Consider the following 24323-nt stretch of genomic DNA (forward strand, 5'->3'; position numbering starts at 1 on the left):
GGGGGACCATATGGGATGCCGGGATTCGAACCACCATCCTTCTGCATGCAAGGCAAACAAACGCCTTACCTCCATGCTATCTCTCCAGCCCCGTCTCTCTGCCTCTTTTAACTAGAGTACTCTTCTGAACATATTAGCTCTGAATTTACTCAGATATCTTTTTATTTCAAATTTAACTGCTCAAATCTTACAGTAGAACTGATAACCTCAGACAAATTTGCCAGTCAATCAGGCAATTCTGGCCTTATTTTAGTGGGCTATTTTGTTTTTAAAGATTCCTAAAAGGGGCAGAAGCAGTAACAGAGCTGTAGGGCATTTGCCTTGCACGCATCCAATGTGGGATAGACCTGGCTTTGTTCCCTGTCATCTCATATGGTCCTGTGAGCCTGCCTAGAGTGATTTCTAGGAGCAGAACCAGGAGTAACTCCCGAGTACCACTGGGTGTTGCCCAATAACCAAAATAAATACATAAAATAAAGATTTCTAAAAGGTAAAGGAAAATCATTTTCAAAACTGTACATTGTCAACCCTTAATTCAGTGCATCTTCTGCCTTTACAAGACATTTTCTCTAATCCATCATTATGAAGTGCAGACAATATAAGAAAATTAGGCATACAGCCTTGCTGAGAAAACTTGGTTTCTGTATTATTTTTCAGAATCATGTCAGGTGAGACTACAGGGCCATACTTGTTTTTAATCTGCTATTCCCTTCCCAAATTTTGTGTGTGTGGGTTTCCTTATTTAAAATTGATCAACTGGGGGCCGGCGAGGTGGCGCTAGAGGTAAGGTGTCTGCCTTGCAAGCGCTAGCCAAGGAAAGGACCTCTGTTCGATCCCCCGGTGTCCCATATGGTCCCCCCAAGCCAGGGGCAATTTCTGAGCGCGTAGCCAGGAGTAACCCCCGAGCATCTAATGGGTGTGGCCCGAAAAACCAAAAAAAAAAATAAAAAAAATAAAATTGATCAACTGGATGGTTTTTGGATATATTAAGAAGTAAAAATATTTTGATTTATGTGTTTAAAAAAAGAAAAGGCCATGAGGCAGATTCACATGTAGATTCTCAGTCCTGAGTCTAGTATTCAAGAGGGCATGTGTTATGGCTGTTCTGATCTCTGGTTATGTCCCACATATAATAACATGAATTAGGATATATAAAGACAATTCATGGGCAGGTCTTAAAAATAGTAGCTCATACAGCAAAAACAGAGACTCTCCTATCTAATTACTTAAAGGAATCAGACTCAATGCATTGGAAGATAAGGCTAAAGGTTTGGTGTGCTTTGTTGAGGGGCAAAGCTACTCAGATATAGTTCCCTCAAGTATGACAGGTTTGATCAGTATGTTTTTATGCTTTGGAATGAAAAATGCCTATCTGAGTATATGGTTGGTGTAACAGAACTTTTATTTGGCTCATGCCTAGAACCCTCTACCTTTATATGATTGAAGCATATGCAGAGACACTCAACTGTACTATGGGACTAAGTTTTGATTATAAAAATGACAAGAAACAAATGTGTTAGGGTTAGTAGTTAATTCTTAATTTCAGAAATGTAGAGATGGTTATCAGTCTATATTTTTTTATTTTGTAAAATGAGTTGTAAAAGAAAATTATTTATCAAAGAAATAGAGCTACAGATTTCTTACAAGTTTGCTGTGACAGAAATACTTTTTTTTGCTTGTTTTGTTTTGGGCCATACCTAATGATCCTTACAGGTTACTCCTGGCTCTTTACTCAGGAATTACTTCTAGCAGTGCTCAAAGACGTTATGGGCTGCCAGGAATCAAACTTAGGTCAGTTGTGTTCAAGCCCTACCACTATACTATTGCTCTAGCCCCTGAAAATACTTTTATTTATTTACTTATTTGTTTGTTTGTTTATATTTTGGGCTACACTTGCCAGTGCTCAAGGTTTACTTCTGTCTCTGCACTTAGGGATCACATTGGTTGGCTCACAGGACAATAGGGGCACCAGGGATGGAACCTAGATCATAACCAAGTAAGTGCCCTACCCACTGTGCTGTCACTCTAGCTCAACAACTACTTTTCATTTCATTGAAGTGGTTTGGCTTTATAGCCATAAACTGGCCCTTCAAAATTATGAATCTTTTAATTTTGTTTCTATTTATAGCCATGTGATTAACTTATGCCTTTGTTGCTATTGCTGCAAGTCTAATTTATCAGTTGTGTAGTTCAAAACTAAGGAGCTTTAGATGTGTTGTCATGTACTTAGCCAATAGGCCTCCATAATCTCTGACCAAAGTAGGACGAGGCTTTATAAAAGATAGTGGTATTTAGATTACATCTCTTGACTGGGATTACTGGGAAGTGAGTCTACGAGGGTGTAAGGGATACAGGATACAGGAAACTATCTCAGCAGTGGCACCTTGTTGCAAAAAGGGGGCATTGTTTTGAAAACACTGGAGCCCCTAAGCATTAGACAAAAGCTCTGGTAACTCCCAACAGTTTTAGGGGTGGTTGTTTCCTAACAGGCCCTTTTTTATCTTATTTTTCTAGTATTTTTCTGGCCCCTCATTGGGTGCATGTATGTTTAGGAGTGTGATTTCTTCCTGATGTACATATCTTTTGTTTCTTAAGAAGTTACCCTCTCTGCCTCTTTTAACCTTTTTTTTTTTGTTTTTGTTTTTGGGTTATACCCAGCAGCGTTCAGGGGTTACTCCTGGCTCTAGGCTCAGAAATCGCTCCTAGCAGGCTTGAAGGGACAATATGGGATGTCAGGATTTGAATCACCGTCCTTCTGCATGCAAGGCAAAGGCACTATCTCCATGCCATCTCTCTGCCCCCTCTTTAAACCTTTTTTAAGCCTGAAGTTTATGTCATATGATATTAGTATGGCCACCTCAGCCTTTTTAAGGGGGTTGTTTGAAGGATTGTCTTCCAACCTTTGACTTTGAGTGTGTTTTCTCTGATTAAGTTTGTCTTTCTAGTCATGTCACTCACCACTGACCATTTGTCTGTTCTTCCACTAAAGGAGACAGTAGATTTGCTGGTTGAAGGGCTCTGCCAAGAATAAGCCCAGTGATATAATTTCAGGCTGGAGAAAATGCAAACTGTTCTATTTTAGTATTCCGGATACTCTGAATATTTGATACTTCAATTTTTAAGACCGTAAATGGTGCCAATAGTTCAGAAAGCAAATTCTAACAAACAGGATTTCCCTGCCTCATTCCCTCACCCTTTTTCTGGTGCTGTGGATTGAACCCAGGGCCTCATATGTGCATGGCTAGCACTCTGTCACTCTCTGGCCCTAATACAGAATTTATTTACTTATTTGAATGAGAGTGCTTTTGTGATTTAATGTGAAAAGTAGGGAATTAGCTTACAAGAAAGAGATTAGTTTCAGTACTGTAACACTTCTCTTTTTGGGGGGTGGTTGGCTGTAGTTTACAATGGGTAGTGCTCAGAGAGAAGGGGATGAGATTATTCATAGCTTTGAGCTCAAAGATTACCATGTACAATTTTATGTCATATTCAATAAACTAGAATAAATAAATGAATTCTAGAAATATTTAATCTATCCAGGACTGAATGATGAAGTAACAAGATCTGAACAAACCATTTACTGGTGAGGAGATTGTTAGTAATCAAAAGCCTCTCATTAAACAAAAGTTTTGGTCTAGATGGCTTTACTGGTAATTTCTACTAAGAATTTAAATATTAATGAATATTATTATTCATTGCTTTCCCAAAATAGAAGAAACACGTATAAGCTCATTTGCCATGATGTAAAAACCAGGTAAGTATGTTACAAGAAAAAAATTTACCCCAAAAATGCATCCCTGGCATCTCATATGGTCCTCTGAGCCTGCCAGGAGCTATTTCTGAGCACAGAGCCAGTAATAACCCCTGAGCACTGCTGCCGCTGGGTGTGGCCCAAAAATAAAAACAAAAACAAAAAAGAAAGAAATTTATATTGCTGAAATCACTAAGTTTGGGGGCTGGAAAAATAGTGCAGGAGTTAAGGTGCTTGCCTTGCATATTGCCAGTGTAGTTTAATTTCCAACACTGCATGTGATTCTTGAGTACAGCTCCAGTTGTAGTTCCTGAGCACTGCCAGGAGTGACCACCACCACCCGCATATACAAATACAGTTTAAAAAAATCACAACATTTTGGCAGTTTTTACAGAAGCAACAGGAAATGAATATAATAGTTTTATTAAGATGTTAATTTTTGGGGGCCGGGCGGTGGCGCTAGAGGTAAGGTGCCTGCCTTGCCTGCGCTAGCCTTGGACGGACCGTGGTTCGATCCCCCGGTGTCCCATATGGTCCCCCAAGCCAGGAGCAACTTCTGAGCGCATAGCCAGGAGTAACCCCTGAGCGTTACTGGGTGTGGCCCAAAAACCAAAAAAAAAAAAAAAGATGTTAATTTTTATGTTACACAATTGATTCATTAAGTGACTTTTAGCATATGTACAGACTTGTGAGGTAGGATACATTTTTGAAATTTGGACCAAAAACACAAATGCAACAAAAAATATCATTGACTCAGGTGGTGCAGTCCTCTCTGATAGTTCAAATATAGAGGATTTTCTGGAAGATTTGTTGCATGTCTTTGATGCATGGTCATCACACTATCCCTTCTTCCCTCCCACCCTCCCTCCCTAGTAATCTCTTTTCTCCTTTACCTAGTAAAGTACGTTTTTTTCCCCTATAGAATCTTCTCTGGCATTTAAATTAGTTCTTTTTTGATTAAACAGAGATCACATTTATCAGTCTTTCAAATTTGTTGCTAATTTAATTTGTTTAAATTGTTGCTAAAACACCATTCAGTACTCTCAAACTAATAGAAACTTTTTGAAGCCTTGGCTAAAATATTGACTTTGTTTTGCACAGTTTTAGTAACCTTATAAACTGCTCTTTAGTAATTCACTTTAAGGACTCTGTTCTGTGCAGAATTTTTTTAATGCCTGGTCATATATTGTAGGAGTCAGGTAGTCAGTGCCTCATAGTGAGTTGTTTTGAATGTGGGGAATGTTGAGCAGTTATGGTCAGTAGGCATAAGAAAAAGTTCTCATTATCACTTATTATCAAAGAAATGCTTATTAAAATAATGAGGTAGACTTTGCCAGGTCTGATCTGTCCCTGCTGGGCCTTTGGGTCGCTGCGGCCGGGGCCATGGGCCATGAAGCTGATGAGGAAGATGGTGCTGTCAGGGGTCAAGGCCTCGGAACTGCACAGCGTGCGCAAGCTCAACTGCTGGGATAGCCGCCTGACAGACATCTCTATCTGACGGGAGATGCCCAGCATGGAAGTGATCATGCTCAACGTCAACAGTGTGTCCACACTGGAGCCCGTGAACCGCTGTGGGCAGCTGAGCGAGCTGTACGTGTGCCAGAACCACATCTTCGGCCTGGCCAATCTGGCTCACCTACTGTACCTATGCAGGGGGAAAAAAAACAGCACAAAATAATCTTTTTTATTTATTTATCTATTTATTTTTTGATTTCTTTGGTTTGACTTGGATATTGAAGTTGTTGTCTTCAATTTTCTTTTTCCTTTTTGTGCTCTGTTACGTTTTTATTTCAGGACCGTGGTTATTATGTGGTGCTTGTCTTTATTGCTATAGTGCTCACTGGATTTTTTATTTGTTATTTCCTTTTGTATTGCTGTGGAGTTTCACTTTCTTTTTCCCTTTCTTCTCTCAAAGTGAGGTCGAGAGCCTCTAGAACAGGAGTCTCAAACTCAATTTACCTGGGGGCCGCAGGAGGCAAAGTCGGGGTGATCCTTGAGTGCAAAGTCAGTAGTAAGCCTTGAACATTGGGGGTGTGTGACCCAAACAACTAAAACAAAACAAAACAAAACAAAAAAAGATTCCTCTAGGGCAGGGCACAAAATGTTGTACGGAGGGCCACAAACGGCCCACGGGCCTTGAGTTTGAGACCCCTGCTCTAGAAGGACTCCACCCATTTTTGGCTTATTTGATTTTTACCCCATTTTATTGCTTTTCTTTTCTTCAAACAAAACCACATAACTTGAACTATCTAGTTCTGCCTCTCAAATAGAGGGGGAAATAATGGAGAGTACCAAGACCAAACAGTTGTATGATCACTAAGTAGTAAGCTAAACACAGAGGGGACCACTTATACTAGTAATCCGGGGGGTAAGGATGGGGGATATGGAATGCAAGATGGGAACGGGGGTGGTGGGAGGACAACTTTGGTGATGGGAATGCCTCTGATTCAATGTTAATATGTACCTAAAATATTACTGTGAAAGATATGTAAGCCATTTTGGTCAAATTAAAAATTATAAAAAAAATTAAAAAAAGAACTGTGCTGGCTCCCTGAAGTTCAGCAGAACTCTTTCAACTGTCCTGTCTGCCTGCTCTGCCTGCTCGCGCCTGAAACTTGATCTGCTGTGGCTCCAATGCCAGAGGGCTCCCCATCCTTGGAGGTGAGTCGACTGACAAATTGAAAGACTCAATGGCTAAGCTTTCTATTAGGGTAACAGAAGCTGAGGATAGAATTAGTGAGCTGGAAGATGCGATGCATAACAGCTCCATGCAGCAGAAGAGATTGGAAAAAAGCCTTAAAGCAAATGATCAGACAATGGAAAAATTAGTCAAAGAATGTGAACAGATGAAAATAGAAGATTGTTGACAAATTTGAAAAAGGATATCAATAGCAACACAATAATTGTGGGAGACCTCAACACGGCCCTGTCAACACTTGATAGGTCAACCACATTGAAACCCAACAAAATATACTAGACCTGAAAGAAAAAGTGGAAGAAAGAGGCCTAGTAGATATATATAGAATACTCAACCCCCAGAAACCTGGTTACACATTCTTCTCCAATGTACATGAGTCATTCTCCAGGATAGACTACATGCTGGCACATAAAACATACTTCCATAATATTAGGAGGATAGAAATTTTGCAGGCTACCTTCACTAACCACAAGGATCTGAAATTATATGTGAACTACAAAGGGACACAGAAGAAAAACTTTAACACCTGGAAATTAAACAGCCTAATACTGAACAACCAATGGGTCTGAGACGAAATCAAAGAAGAAATCAAAATATTCCTGGAAACAAATGACAATAAAGACACAAACTATCAGAACCTATGGGACACAGCAAAAGCGGTACTGAGAGGAAAATTTATAGCTTTGCAAGCACACATCAGGAAGGAAGAAGGGGCATACCTGAATAGCTTAATGACGCAGCTCATAGAATTAGAAAGTGCTCAACAAAAGGACCCAAAAATAGGGAGACAGAAGGAAATAACAAAACTGAGAGCAGAAATCAACCAAGTGGAAACCCAAAAAACAATCCAAAAGATCAATGAAAGCAGAAGTTGGTTCTTCGAAAAATAAACAAGATTGATAGACCATTGGCAAAACTAACAAAGAAAGAGAAAGAGGGAAACTTGATAACTCGTATTAGAAATGAAAAGGGGGAGATCACTACCAATATTGCAGAAATTCAAAGGGTAATCAGAAACTAGTTTGAGAAACTATGCCACCAAAAATGAGAACCTGGAAGATGGATAAATTCTTGGACTCTTATAACCTTCCACGGTTGAATAAAGAGGGTGTAGCATATCTAAACACCCCCATCATTATTGAGGAAATTAAAACGGTAACCAAATGTCTGCCTCAAAACAAAAGCCCAGGCCCAGATGGATTCACTAATGAATTCTTTCAAACCTTTCAAGAGGAACTACTACCAATCCTGGCAAGACTCTTTCATGACATCGAAGAAACGGGAAAACTTCCAAATAGCTTCCAAAAAGCCAACATCACCTTGATATCTAAACCAGAGATGCTACCAAAAAGAAAATTACAGACCAATATCCCTGATGAACACAGATGCAAAGATCCTCAACAAAATTCTGGCAAATAGGATTCAATGCCTCATTAAGAAGTCATCCACTACAAACGATCAAGTAGGTTTCATCCCAGGAATGCAAGAATGTTTTAACATCTGTAAATCAACATAATACACAACATCAACAACAAGAAATATAAAAACCACATGATTATATCAATAGACACAGAGAAAGCATTTGATAAGGTCCAACACCCATTCTTGACAAAAACTCTCAACAAGATGGGAATGAAAGGAACCTTTCTCAATATAATTAAGGCCATCTACCACAAGCCAATGGCAAATATTATCCTCAGTGGAGAAAAACTAAAAACCTTTCCTCTAAATTCTGGCACAAAATAAGGCTGTCCTCTCTCACCACTCCTGTTCAACACTGCACTGGAAGTACTTGCTATAGCGATTAGGGAAGAAAAAGATATCAAGGGAATCCAGATAGAAAAGGAAGAAGTCAAGCTCTCACTGTTTGCAGATGACATGATACTCTATGTAGAAAACCCTAAAAACTATACCAAAAAGCATCTAGAAACAATAGAATCATATAGCAATGTGGCAAACTACAAAATTAACACACAGAAATCAATGGTCTTTTTATACACCAATAATGATAGGGAGGAGATGGATGTCAAGAAGGCTGTCCCATTCATAATAGTGCCACACAAACTCAAATATCTTGGAGTCAACTTGACCAAAGACGGGAAGGACCTATACAAAGAAAACTATAAAGCCCTGCTCCAAGAAATAAGAGAGGATACACGGAAATGGAAACACATACCCTGCTCTTGGATTGGCAGGATTAACATAATTAAAATGGCAATACTCCCAAAGCATTGTACAGATTTAATGCGATCCCTCTAAAGATATCCATGACATTCTTCAAGGATGGGATCAAACACTTCTGAAATTCATTTGGAACAATAAACACCCTCAAATAGCTAAAGAAATCCTTGGAAAAAAGAATATGGGAGGCATTACTTTCCCCAACTTTAAACTGTATTACAAGGTATTGGAATAGAGACCCTCAGATCAGTGGAATAGGCTTGAGTACTCAGAGAATGTTCCCCAGACATACAATCACCTAATTTTTGGTAAAGGAGCAAGAAATTCTAAATGGAGCAAAGAAAGCCTCTGCACCAAGTGGGGTTGGCACAACTGACTGGCCACTTGCAAAAAATTGAACTTAGACCCCCAGCTAACATCATGTATGAAGATAAAATCCAAATGGATTAAAGACCTTGATATCACCTGAATATAGGAAGCTCTCCTCAGAAGCCTAGGGAGCGCACCCCCAAAAAACTGCTCTCTGAAGCTGCCAAGCGCGTGAGTGAGTAAAGTCTGGCTGTGGAAGTCACCAGGCAGAGCTGAGCCCTCTGGCTTGTGGAGGCTCCACCCTGCTGTGCCTTTGACGACTCCAAGGACTTCAAGGGAAATCTTTGCTGCACCTGTTTGTCTTTTCTGAATACTGCAAGCTCTCCTCAGAGGCCTAGGGAGCGCACCCCCAAAAAACTGTCACCTACAGGCCGCAGAAGAATGGGGCTGCTTCCCTTTGCTTCTCGGCCACGCACTCTTTCTAACCAATGAACCCCACCACAACACGCAGAAAAAAATCACACTACAAGCGTGACAATGGGGAAACCTCGCAGGCAAACAGCATGTACAGAGAATGAAGATGATAGCTTGGATGACCTAAAAAATTTCAACCATCTGATTTACCTCTCAGATAAGAAGTTTAGAATAGAAATATGGAAGATGTTTGTAGAACTCAAAGAAAGCATAGATCGATCTGAACAGAACACAAAGACAGAAATCAGAAAACTCCAAACTGAAATAACAGATCTGAAAAACACGGTAGCTCAATCAAAAAACTCAGTGGATGGCCTCTACAGCAGGATAACAGCAGCTGAGGACAGAATCGGCGTGCTGGAAGATGAGATGCAGAAAAACTCAACACAGCAGAAGAAATTGGAAAAAGAACCTTAATACAAATGATCAGGTAATGGAAAAAGTATTCAAGGAATGTAAACAGATGAAAATAGAAGTCTTTGATAAACTCAACAGAAACAACATAAGAATCATTGGAGTCCCAGAGGCCCAGGTAGGAGATATCCAGGAAGAATCAACTGTCAAAGATATTATCAAAGAGATACTCCCAGAGTTAAGGACTACATGCAATCAAATCCTGCATGCCCAAAGAGTACCAGCTAAAAGAGACCCAAAGAAAAATACCCCAAGACACATCCTTGTTACAATGACAAATCCCACAGATATAGAATATTGAAAGCAGCAAGATCAAAAAGGGAAATTACATTCAAAGGAGCATCCCTAAGACTTACAGCAGACATGTCACAAGAAACTCTCAAGGCCAGAAGACAGTGGTGGGATATTGTGACAAGACTGAATGAAATGAATGCCTCACCGGGAATACTGCACCCAGCCCGACTCATGTACAGGTTTGAAGGAAGGATACATAGCTTCATGGATAAACAACAGCTCAGAAACTTCACAGATAAAAACCAGCCTTAAAGGAAAAACTGAAAGGTCTACTTTAAGACAAGAGAGATCAACAAACACAGCAAACTTATCTACAAAGATGACATTAAATCCTATGACAGTCATATCCCTCAATATCAATGGACTAAATTCACCAATTAAAAGACGCAGAGTGGCAAAATGGGTCAAAAAGATGAATCCAACCTTCTGCTGCCTACAAGAAACACAACTGAATAGTCAGAACAAACAGACTCAAAATAAAAGGCTGGAGGAAAATCATCCAAGCAAACAACACCCTTAAAAAGCTGGGGTAGCCATATTAATATCTGATGACACCAACTTTATACTCAGAAAAGTGGTAAGGGACAAAGTTGGACACTATGTACTAGTCATGGGATATGTGCAACAGGAAGAAATCAGACTATTAAACATATATGCACCCAATGAGAGACCAGAAAATTATTTAATACAATTACTGACAAATCTGAAAGAAGACATCAATAATAATACAATAATTGTGGAAGACCTCAACACGGCCCTGTCAACACTTGATAGGTCATCCAGACTGAAACCCAACAAAAACATACTAGCCCTGAAAAGAGTAATGGATGAAAGAGGACTAGTAGATATATATAGGACACTCCACCCCAAAAAACCTGTATACACATTCTTCTCCAATGTACATGGGTCATTCGCCAGGATAGACTACATGCTGGCACATAAAATATCTTCATAAAATCAAGAGAATAGAAATTTTGCAGGCTGCCTTTGCTGACCAAAAGGCTCTGAAATTAGATGTGAACTACAAAGCCACACAGAAAAAAACTTTAACAATTCGAAATTTAACAACCTGCTACTGAACAACCAGTGGGTCCAAGATTAAATCAAAAAGGAAATAAAAACTTTCCTGGAAACAAATGATAATGAAGACACAAACTGCCAGAATCTATGGGACACAGCAAAAGCGGTCCTGAGAGGAAAATTTATAGCTTTACAAGCACACATCAGGAAGGAAGAAGGGGCCTACCTGAATAGCTTAATGACGAAGCTCATAGAATTAGAAAGTGCTCAACAAAAGGAACCAAAAAGAGGGAGACAGAAGGAAATAACAAAGCTGAAAGCAGAAATCAATGAAGTGGAAACCCAAAATACAATGTGAAAGATCAACGAAAGCAGAAGTTGGTTCTTTGAAAAAATAAACAAGATTGATAGACATTGGCAAAATTCACAAAGAAAGAGAGAAGCCTGATAACCCATATTAGAAATGAAAAGGGGGAGATCACGGCAGATATTGTAGAGATTCAAAGGGAATCAGAGACTACTTTGAGAAACTTTATGCTACTAAACATGAGAACCTAGAAGAAATGGATAAATGCTTGGACACTTATAACCTTCCACAGTTAAGTAAGGAGGATGTAGCATATCTAAACACCCCCATCACTATGGAGGAAATTGAAACTGTAATCAAACATCTGCCCAAAAAGAAAAGCCCAGGCCAGATGGATTTACTAATGAATTCTTTCAAACCTTTCAAGAGGAGCTACTACCAATCCTAGCCAGGCTCTTCCATTAAATTGAAAAAAAGAGAACACTCCCAAACAGCTTTTATGAAGCCAGCATCACCTTGATAGCAAAACCAGACAGAGATGCTGCAAAAAAAGAGAAAATTACAGACCAATATCCCTGATTAATACAGAGGCAAAGATCTTGAACAAAATCCTGGCAAATAAGATCCAATGCATCATCAAGAAGATCATACAATATGACCAAGGAGGTTTCATCCCAGGAATGCAAGAATGGTTTAACATCCATAAATCTATCAACATCATACACACCATCAACAACTAGAAAAATAAAAATCACATGATCATATCAATAGACGCAGAGAAAGAATTTGATAAGGTCCAACACCCATTCTTGATAAAAACTCTCAGCAAGGTGGAAATGAAAGGAACCTTTCTCAATATAGTTAAAGTCATCTACCACAAGCCAATGGCAAATATTATCCTCAATGGAGAAAAACTAAAAGCCTTTCCTCTAAATTCTAGTACAAGACAAGGCTTTCCGCTCTCACCACTCCTCTTCAACTTAGTACTGAAGTGCTTGTTATAGCAATCAGGCAAGAAAAAAATATCAAGGGAATCCAGATAGGAAAGGAAGAAGTCAAGCTCTCACTGTTTGCAGATGACATGATACTCTACTAAGAAAACCCTAAAGACAATCAAAAAGCTTCTCGAAACAATAGACTCATATAGCAAGGTGGCAGGCTACAAAATTAACATATAGAAATCAATGGTCTTTTTATACACCAATAATGACAGGGAAGAGATGGACGTTAAGTAGGCAATCCCATTTACATTAGTGCCACACAAACTCAAATATCTTGGAGTCAACTTGACCAAAGACATGAAGGACCTATACAAAGAAAACTATAAAGCCCTGCTCCAAGAAATAAGAGAGGACACACGGAAATGGAAACACATACCCTGCTCATGGATTGGCAGGATTAACATAATTAAAATGGCAATACTCCCAAAGCATTACACAGATTTTATGTGATCCCTCTAAAGATACCCATGACATTCTTCAAAGAAGTGGATCAAACACTTATGAAGTTCATCTGGAACAATAAACACCCTCGAATAGCTAAAACACTCTTAGGGAAAAGGAAAATGGGAGGCATTACTTTCCCCAACTTTAAACTGTACTACAAAGCAATAGTTATCAATTCAGCTTGGTATTGGAATAAAGACAGACCCTCAGATCAGTGGAATAGGCTTGCGTTCTCAGACAATGTTCCCCAGACATACAATCACCTAATTTTTGACAAAGGAGCAAGAAATCCTAAGTGGAGCAGGAAAAAGCTCTTCAACAAGTGGTGCTAGCAGAACTGGTTAGCCACTTGCAAAAAAGCAAACATACCCCCAGTTAACATCATGCATGAAGGTATAATCCAAATGGATTAAAGACCTTGCTATCAGACCTGATACCATAAGGTATATAGAACAACACATAGGTAAAATAATCCATGGCATCGAGACTAAAGGCATCTTCAAGGAGGAAACTGCACTTTCGAAACAAGTGGAAGCTGAGATAAATAGATGGGAATATATTAAGCTGAGAAGCTTCTGCACCTCAAAAAAAAAATAGTACCCAGGATACAAGAGCCACCCACCATGTGGGAGAAACTATTCACCCAATACCCATCAGATAAAGGGCTAATATCCAAAATATACAGGGCACTGACAGAACTTTACAAGATAAAAACATCTAATCCCATCAAAAAATGGGGAGAAGAAATGAACAGACACTTTGACAAAGAAGAAATACAAATGGCCAAAAGGCACATGAAACAATGCTCCTCATCACTAATCATCAGGGAGATCTAAATCAAAACAATGATGAGACACCATCTCACACCACAGAGATTGGCACACATCACAAAGAACGAGAACAATCAGTGCTGGTGGGGATGTGGAGAGAAAGGAACTCTTATCCACTGCTGGTGGGAATGCCGTCTAGTCCAGCCTCTATGGAAAGCGATATGGAGATTCCTCCAAAAACTGGAAATTGAGCTCCCATTTGACCCAGCTATTCCACTCCTAGGGATATACCCTAGGAACACCAGAATACAATATAAAAACCCCTTCCTCACACCTATATTTATTGCAGCACTATTCACAATAGCCAGGTTCCAGAAACAACCAAGATGTCCTTCAACAGACGAATGGCTAAAGAAACTGTGGTACATATACACAATGGAATATTATGCAGCTGTCAGGAGAGATGAAGTCATGAAATTTTCCTATACATGGATGTACATGGAATCTATCATGCTGAGGGAAATAAGTCAGAGGGAGAGAGCTAGACGCAGAATAGTCTCACTCATCTATGGGTTTTAAGAAAAATAAAAGTCATTTTTGCAACAATCCTCAGAGACAATGAGAGGAGGGCTGGAACTTCCAGCTCACTTCATGAAGCTCACCACAAAGAGTGGTGAGTGCAGTTATAGAAATAACTACACTGGGGCCCGGAGAGATAGCACAGTGGCGTTTGCCTTGCAAGCATCCGATCCAGGACCAAAGGTGGTTGGTTCAAATCCCGGTGTCCCATATGGTCCCCCGTGCCTGCCAAGAGCAATTTCTGAGCAGATGCCAGGAGTAACTCCTGAGCACCACCGGATGTGGCCCCCCCCAGAAAAAAGAAATAACTACACTGAGAACTACCATAACATGTGAATGAATGAGGGAATTGGAATGCCTGTCTAGAGTACAGGTGGGGGTAGGGTGGGATGGAGGGAGATTTGGGACATTGGTGGTGGGAATGTTGCACCGGTGAAGGGGGGTGTCCTTTACATGACTGAAACCTAATCACAATCATATTTGTAATCAAGATGTTTAAATAAAGAAAAAAAGACATTGATATCAGACCTAATACTATAAGGTATATAGAACAATACGTAGGTAAAACACTCCAGGACATTCAAACTAAAGGCATCTTCAAAGAGGAAACTGTACTCTCCAAACAAGTGAAAGCAGAGATTAACAAATGGGAATATATTAAGCTGAGAAGCTTCTGTACCTCAAAGGAAATAGTGCCCAGGATACAAGAGCCACCCACTGAGTGGGAGAAACTATTCACCCAGTATCCATCAGATAAGGAGCTAATATCCAAAATATACAAGGCACTGACAGAACTTTACAAGAAAAAAAAATCTAATCCCATCAAAAAATGGGGAGAAGAAAATGACAGACAATTTGACAAAGAAGAAATACAAATGGCCAAAAGGCACATGAAAAAAGTGCTCCACATCACTAATCATCAGGTAGATGCAAATCAAAACAACTATGAGATACCACCTTACACCACAGAGATTGACACACAGCACAAAGAATGAGAACAAGCAGTGTTGGCAGGGATGTGGAGTCCATTTCTTCTAGATTTCATAACATGGAGGTTCTCAATGTAATCTGATATCCTTTAAATTTTTATGGTGTCTGTTGTGATTTCCTTCTTTCATTTCTGATTAATTAGGGCTTTCGTAAGTCTTGCTACTGGTTTATCGATATTGTTTATTATTTCAAAAACCAACTCTTAATTCTGTTGATACTTTGTATATTTTTTGAGATTTAGTTTTATTAATTTCTGCTCTAAGTTTTATTATTTCCTTATGCCTTCCTGCTTTTGGCTCATATTGTTGGCCATTTTCCAATTTCTTGAATTGTAAAATCAAGTTGTTCATGTATAACCTTTTCTTTCTGATGAATGCTTGCAATGCTATTAACTTTTATCTTAATACTGCTTTTTGTTTTGTCCCACAAGGTGTTCTAGTAGCTCGTACCCTCATTGTCATTTGTTTCCAGGAATCTTTTGATTTTCTCTCTGATCCACTCTTTGTTCAGTTGTGAGCTATTTATTTCCAGGTTTTTATATTACTTCTTTGTTTCTGTTTGTGTTTGGCATCTATTTTTAGTGTTTTATGGTCTGAGAAGGTAGTTGGTATGAATTCTCTTCTCTTTTCTTTGTGGAGGTATGTTTTGTAATCCATACCTTGTGTATTTTGGATATTAATCCTTTATCAGATGGCATTGGGTAGTTTCTTCCATCTCATGGGTAGTTATTATATTCCAGTCACCACTTAAGTTTGAGGTGCAGGGTAGTCTTTGTATCCTAGTCACCACTTTGAGGTACAGAAGCTTCTTAGTTTAGTGTAGATTGGGTTCAATTTTCTATTCCATCCTGCTACCTTATGTTTCTTCGTTTATTTATTCCATTGCCATGGAGTTTTAAACCATAATTCTATCAAAGTTTGGTGTGTTTATGGGATTTTCCTCTTAAAGTACCCCTTTCAGTTCTATTAAAGTTGGTTTTGAGTCTGTGAAGTTCCTGAGCTATTGCATATCCATGAAGTTGTATATCACTTTCAAATCTGAATACAATTCTGGTTCAGTAAAATACATTTTGTTTTATTTTTTTCACTATATTCCACCACTGCTTTGGGCATGGAAGATTGCTTTAGGAAAATCTGCTTGTACATCTTAAAGATGCTTCTTGCATGTAATTTTCATATTAGTTCATATGGATAGGAGTGATAGATCCCATCGTGGCTTGGTTTATATTTCTCTAATGATTATAGTGGTATTAACTGTTGGATAAAATAGATTTTTTTTTTTTGGTTTTTGGGCCACACCCAGTAACGCTCAGGGGTTACTCCTGGCTATGTGCTCAGAAGTCGCTCCTGGCTTGGGGGGACCATATGGGATGCCGGGGGATCGAACCGCGGTCCGTCCGAGGCTAGCGTAGGCAAGGCAGGCACCTTACCTTTAGCGCCACCGCCCGGCCCCATAAAATAGATTTTTAATGCTAACAACCATTCATTCTATTTTCTAGAAAAGAGATGAAATTGCTGGAGCAGTCCGACTCTCTGAAAGGTTCTTTGAGTGCTGATGAGCAGCTGTCACTCATCAGTGGTTGTTTGGATATTCAAGAAGCGATAGAGGGCGCCATGCACATTCAGGTGAGTTAATTGTAGTGTTTAAGCTTGTGTTTTTACTCACAGAGCAAGTGCCTGAGATATTGTATTCAGGCTAACTTGGAAGGACAGAAGAGGTTAAGGACATCTGGAAGCTGTAGATGTCTTATACAAGGTTAGGTTCCTATTTCTGTCATAGAAAATGCTATTCTTGAATCATTATATGGCTCTTATCCAAACTACTGTGGTAATGTTATCTTTTAGAGGTATTAGAATTTTGATATTAATAGACTCTTTGGATAGCTAACATTTTATTTTCCTATAGAAATATTTTATTCTCTTTCTATTGTATAGTAAAAACTTTAAGGAATCACATGAAGAAATCTTTTCAGTTATTATGGTATTTGCATTTTTCCTTCCCAAATCTTCAGTGGAAAAGCATCATTGCAAATATAATTTAGTAAATGGAAATATTGCAAACCAAGTCATCTTAATAAAAATAATGATGGAAAGAAAAAGAAAGAATAACGAGAATCTTCTTAGGAATTCTGTTCCCTTAGGAGCTGAGACCCATGCAGGACCAAAGCTTGGCTCAACAAATAGTTCACGTTGGGCTGGCAGATACAGTGTTTCCCTAAGGGGTTACTGACTGTTCCCTCCTTGGAGGCGCTAGAACAATTTGGGAGTGGTGGAAGGCAGAAGAAGACTTGCTGTAGTGGGATAGTGGTGTTGAGTGATTTTTATTTTTGAAAGGGGATGTACTCAATACATTTGGGGACCTATGCTCTTTGTTTTCATCCTTCCAGAGTTCTTGCATCCATAGACAGTTCCTGTCATACTTAAGGACCTGGAGTTATAAGTTATCTTGTAAAATGTTACATTTACTACCACATGGTTTATTTTATTATTTTGTTCTTTTGGGGGTCATACCTGGCAATGCTCAGGCATTAATCCTGGCTCTATACTCAGGAATGATTCCTGGCAGTGCTTGGGGGACCATAATGGGAAGCCCAGATTGAACCTGGGTCACCACATGCAAAACAAGTGACCTACCTACTGTACTATCATTCCAACCGCATCACTGCTATACAGTATAAATATGTATACTTGGACATTCCAATAAGGAATAATCTACAACTTATGTTGCAGTGTTTTGTTCTTCTTTTTAATTATACCAGTCCTTTCTCTTCTTTTTATTTTTTAAGTATCGTGGTTACAAAATTGTTTATGATTGAGTTTCAGTCATACAATGATACCACTCTTCACCAATGTACATTTTGTGCCACCAGAGTCACCAGTTTCTCTCCCATACTCCCCTCTGCCTGCCTCTGAGACAGATATTTTTCTTCTCTCTCTTTCTTCCCCCCATTTTCACACTGTAGTTTGCACTATTGTTAATGAAATGGTATCATGCATATCATTTTATTTACTTTTAGCACCAGTATATGTGCAGAGTGATCAGTTATAACCATCATTGTCATAGTGGTCCCTTCTCTGCCCTAAGAGTACTCTGCTCTTTGTAGCAATCATCCTACCATGGACTGGTCCTCTGGCCTTCATCTCTATTGTCTTTGGACATTTTTAACATACTATATTTTATTTTTATATATACATATGAGTGAGATTATTCTATGTCTGTCACTTTCCCTCTCTCATTTTATGTTTGTCACTCTCCCTCTCACTCATTTCACTCAACATAATACTCTCCATATCCATGTATAAGCAAATTGAATGATTTCATTTCTCCTAACAGCTGCACAGTATTCCATTGTGTAGATGTTCCAGTTTTTTTTTTTATCTACTGATCTATTTTCGGGCACATGGGTTGTTTTCAGATTTTGGCTATTGTAAATAGTGCTATAGTGAACATAGGAGCGTAGAGGGCTTTTGTACGTGCACTTTTTGTGTTCCTAGGGTATATCCCTGGTAGTGGTATTGCTGGATCATTAGAAGCTCAATTTCTAGTTTTTTGAGGAATATTCATATTGTTTTCTAAAAAGGCTGGATCATTGACATTCTCACCAGCAATGAATGAGAGTCCCTTTTTCCCTGAATCCTAGCCAGCACTGGTTGTTCTTGTTCTTTGTGGTATGTGCCAGTCTCTGTGGTATGAGACGATACCTGACTGTTGTTTTGATTTGCATCTCCCTGGTGATTAGCAATATGGAGAATTTTTTCATGTGCCTTTTTGCCATTTGTATTTCTTCTTTGAGGAAATATCTGTTCATTTCTTCTCTTTATGTTTGGCTAGAGTTAGATTTGTTTTTCTCCATAATAAGTTATGTAAATGTCTTGTATATCTTAGACATTAACCCCTTATCTGAGGGTATTGGGTGAATAGTTTCTCCCATTCTGTGGGTAGTCTTTAATACAATGGCTAGTCACTGTTTCCTTTGAAGTTTAGAAGCTTCTCAGTTTAATGTAGTTTCATTTGTTTATCTCTGCTTTGCTTCCACTTGCTAGGGACAGTGGTGTTTCATCTTTGAAGGTGGACTTTAGCTTCAGTGTCATGAAGTGTTTTGCCTATGTTTTGCCTATGTTTTCCTGTATGTCTCTTTTTTGGTTTCAGGTCTGCATCAAGGTCTTTAATTCATTTTGATTTGACCTTTGTACATGTTGTTAAGGTGAGGTTTGAGTTCACTTTTTTTTCTTTTTTTTTGCATGTAGTTGACCAGATTTCCCAACACTATGGTAAAGAAGCTTTCTTTTTTTTTTTTTTTTTTTGTGGTTTTTGTGTCACACTCGGCAGTGCTCAGGGGTTATTGCTGGCTCCAGGCTCAGAAATTGCTCCTGGCAGGCACGGGGGACCATATGGGACGCCGGGATTCGAACCGATGACCTCCTGCATGAAAGGCAAACGCCTTACCTCCATGCTATCTCTCCGGCCCCGGTAAAGAAGCTTTCTTGCTCCAGTTTGTATTTATTATATTTTTATTTATTTATTTATTTATTTATTTATTTATTTATTTATTTATTTATTTATTTATTTTTGGTTTTTCGGGCCACACCCGTTTGATGCTCAGGGGTTACTCCTGGTTAAGTGCACAGAAATTGCCCCTGGCTTTGGGGGATCATACGGGACGCCGGGGGACCGAACCACAGTCCTTCCTTGGCTAGCGCTTGCAAGGCAGACACCTTACCTCTAGCGCCACCTCACTGGCCCCTCCAATTTGTATTTATTACTCCTTTACCAATTATTAATTAATGGTATACCAGAGTGTCAGTCTCAGAATACTCGTCTATTCCAATGATCTGAGGGTCTGTTTTATTTCAATACCATGCTGTTATAGTGACTACTGCTTTATAGTACAGTTTAAATCTGGGGAAAGTGATGCCTCCCATCCCCTTACCCCCAAGAATTGCTTTAAGTATTCATGAATATTTATTGTCCCAAGTGAATTTCTAGAGTCTTTGATATATTTCTTTGAAAAATGTCTTGGATATTCTTATAGGGATTTCACTTAATCTGTACTATGCTTTGGGAAGTATTGCCATTTTAATGATGTTAATCTCTCCAAGCTGTGAGCAGGGAGAAAATGAACAAAAAAAACCCCCTGATTTTTTGAGGTAGAATATTCATGAGCAGAAAATCTATTATTTTAAGACACAATTATGAATGAAATTATTTTAATATCTCTTTCTTATCTTTTATTATGTTTATAGAAAAGCCATGAATTTTTGTGTATTAATTGTGCAGCCTACCACTTTACTCTACAAGCCCATTATTTCTTTTCTTTCTTTCTTTCTTTTTTTTTTTGGTTTTTGGGCCACACCCAGCATTGCTCAGGGGTTACTCCTGGCTGTCTGCTCAGAAATAGCTCTGGCAGGCATGGGGGACCATATGGGACACTGGGATTCGAACCAACCACCTTTGGTCCTGGATTGGCTGATTTCAAGGCAAACGCCGCTGTGTTATCTCTCCGGGCCCAAGCCTATTATTTCTAAAAGCTTTCTGGTAATGTTTAGGGTTTTCTAAATATAATATCATGTCATCTGAAAACAGTGAAAGCTTGACTTCTTCCATTCCTATCTGGATGCCCTGTATATATATTTTTTGCCTAATTGTATGGAAAGTACTACCAGTACTATATAGAATAGAAATGGCAAGAGGGGGTAACCTTGTCTTGTGTAATATCTTAGAGGAAATGCTTTTTATGTTTTCTTATTGAGTATAATGTTTACAATGGCTGTGGTAAATGGCTTTGACTATTTTGAGGAAATATCCTTCATTTCCCATCTTTTTTGGAGTTTTTATAGTGAACTTAACTTTGTCAAATACTTTCCTGCATCTCATGATATGATCATATTTTTGTTCTTTCTTTTATTGATATGGTGTATTATATTGATTAACTTATATATTTTAAACCATCCTTACATATCTTGGATGAATACTTCTTGGTAATGGTATATAACCTTTTTTTTTTGCATTGTCACTTTTTTCTTTTCTTTTTCATTTATAATATCTTTATTTAAGCACCTTGATTAAAAATATGATGGTGATTAGGTTTCACTCATGTAAAGAACACCCCCCCTTCACCAGTGCAACATTCCCACCACCAATGTCCCAAATCTCCCTCCATCCCACCCCACCCCCACCTGTACTCTAGACAGGCTTTCCAATTCCCTCATTCATTCACATGGTTATGGTAGTTCTCAGTGTAGTTATTTCTATAACTGCACTCACCACTCTTTGTGGTGAGCTTCATGAAGTGAGCTGGAAGTTCCAGCCCTCCTCTCATTGTCTCTGAGGATTGTTGCAAAAATGACTTTTATTTTTCTTAAAACCCATAGATGAGTGAGACTATTCTGCATCTAGCTCTCTCCCTCTGACTTATTTCCCTCAGAATGATAGATTCCATGTACATCCATGTAAAGGAAAATTTCATGACTTCATATCTCCTGATGGCTGCATAATATTCCATTGTGTATATGTACCACAGTTTCTTTAGACATTCACCTGTTGAAGGACATCTTGGTTGTTTCCGGAGCCTGGCTATTGTGAATAGTGCTGCAATAAATATAGGTGTGAGGAAGGGGTTTTTGTATTGTATTCTGGTGTTCCTAGGGTATATCCCTAGGAGTGGAATAGCTGGGTCGAATGGGAGCTCAATTTCCAGTTTTTGGAGGAATCTCCATATCGTTTTCCATAGAGGTTGGACTAGACGGCATTCCCACCAGCAGTGGATAAGAGTTCCTTTCTCTCCACATCCCCTCCAACACTGATTGTTCTCATTCTTTGTGATGTGTTCCAATCTCTGTGGTGTGAGGTGGTACCTCATAGTTGTTTTGATTTGCATCTCCCTGATGATTAGTGATGTGGAGCATTTTTTCATGTGTCTTTTGGCCATATGTATTTCTTCTTTGTCAAAATGTTGGTCCATTTCTTCTCCCCATTTTTTGATGGGATTAGATTTTTTTTCTTGTAAAGTTCTGTCAGTGCCCTGTATATTTTGGAGATTAGCCCCTTATCTGATGGGTATTGGGGTGAATAGTTTCTCCCACTCAGTGGGTGGCTCTTGTATCCTGGGCACTATTTCTTTTGAGGTGCAGAAGCTTCTCAGCTTAATGTATTCCCATCTGTTTATCTCTGCTTCCACTTGTTTGGAAAGTGCAGTTTCCTCTTTGGAGATGCCTTTAGTCTCAATGTCATGGAGAGTTTTACCTACATGTTGTTCTATTTACCTTATGGTACCAGGTCTGATAATAAGGTCTTTAATCCATTTGGATTTTACCTTTGTACATGGTGTTAACTGGGGGTCTATGTTTGCTTTTATGCAAGTGGCTAACCAGTTTTGTCAGCACCACTTATTGAAGAGGTTTTCCGTGCTCCTCTTAGGATTTCTTGCTCCTTTGTCAAAAGTAGGTGTTTGTATGTCTGGGGAACGTTCTCTGAGAACTCAAGCCTATTCCACTGATCTGAGGGTTTGTCTTTATTCCAATACCATGCTGTTTTGATAACTATTGCTTTGTAGTACAGTTTAAAGTTGGGGAAAGTAGTGCCTCCCGTACTCCTTTTCCCTAGGAGTGCTTTAGCTATTCGAGGGTGTTTATTGTTCCAGATGAACTTCATAAGTGTTTGATCCACTTCTTTGAAGAATATCATGGGTATCTTTAGAGGGATCGCATTAAATCTGTATAATGCTTTGGGGAGCATTGCCATTTTAATTATGTTAATCCTGCCAATCCATGACCAGGGTATGTGTTTCTATTTCTGTGTGTCCTCTCTTATTTCTTGGAGCAGGGCTTCACATCTTTGGTCAAGTTGACTCCAAGATATTTGAGTTTGTGTGGTGCTAATGTGAATGGGATTGCCTACTCAACGTCCATCTCTTCCCTGTCATTATTGGTGTATAAAAAGGCCATTGATTTCTGTGTGTTAATTTTGTAGCCTGCCACCTTACTATATGCATCTATTATTTCTAGAATCTTTTTAGTATAGTCTTTAGGGTTTTCTTTGTAGAGTATCATGTCATCTGCAAAGAATGAGAGCTTGACTTCTTTCTTTCCTATCTGGATTCCCTTGATATCTTTTTCTTGCCTGATCGCTATAGCAAGTACCTCCAGTACTATGTTGAAGAGGAGGGTGAGAGCAGACAGCCTTGTCTTGTGCCAGAATTTAGAGGAAAGGTTTTTAGTTTTCTCCACTGAGGATAATATTTGCCATTGGCTTGTGGTAGATGGCCTTAACTTTATTAAGAAAGGTTCCTTTTATTCCTATCTTGCTGAGAGTTTTCATCAAGAATGGGTGTTGAACCTTATCAAATGCTTTTTCTGTGTCTATTGATATGACCATGTGGTTTTTAATTTTCTTGTTGTTTTAGTTGTGTAGTATGTTGATAGATTTACGGATGTTAAACCATCCTTGCATTCCTGGGATGAAACTTAGTTGATCAAAGTGAATGAATTCTTGAGGAGGCACTGGATCCTGTTTGCAGGGATTTTGTTGAGGATCTTTGCATCTGTGTTCATCAGAGATATTGGTCTGTAATTTTCTTTTTTGGCAGCATCTCCATCTGGTTTTGGTATTACGTTGATGTTGGATTCGTAAAAGCTATTTGGAAGTGTTCCTGTTTTTCGATTTCATAAAAGAGCCTGGCCAGGATTGGTAGTAGTTCCTCTTGAAAGGTTTGAAAGAATTCATTCGTGAATCCACCAGGGCCTGGGCTTTTGTTTTTGGGCAAATTTTTGATTACGATTTTAATTTCCTCAATAGTGATGGGGGTGTTTAGATATGCTACATCTTCTTTATTCAACCGTGAAAGGTTATATGAGTTCAAAAATTTATCCATTTTGTCCAGGTTCTTATATTTAGTTGCATAGAGTTTCTCAAAGTATTCTCTGAATACCCTTTGAATCTCTGCAGTATCTGTAGTGATCTCCCCCTTTTTTTTTAATTTTTATTTTGATCGTAGTGGCTTACATATTGTTGACAATAATATTCTAGGTACATATTTACATAAAATCAGGGGGGATTCCCATCCCTAAATTGTCCTCCCTACACCTCCGTTTTT

At 38.9% G+C, this 24323-nt stretch overlaps 1 protein-coding gene across 1 annotated transcript in view; it reads left to right on the forward strand.

The window, feature by feature from the left end:
- The window catches only part of CRYL1 (crystallin lambda 1), a 172772-nt gene that overhangs the window by 44578 nt on the left and 103871 nt on the right, over window positions 1-24323 (forward strand). The window contains exon 3 of the mRNA XM_049782582.1: window positions 16731-16857. Within this exon, the coding sequence (XP_049638539.1) occupies window positions 16731-16857 (127 nt within the window). The remainder of the gene's footprint in view (window positions 1-16730; window positions 16858-24323) is intronic.

The sequence above is a fragment of the Suncus etruscus genome, chromosome 10, assembly GCF_024139225.1.
Source record: "Suncus etruscus isolate mSunEtr1 chromosome 10, mSunEtr1.pri.cur, whole genome shotgun sequence".
NCBI classification, from domain to species: domain Eukaryota; kingdom Metazoa; phylum Chordata; class Mammalia; order Eulipotyphla; family Soricidae; genus Suncus; species Suncus etruscus.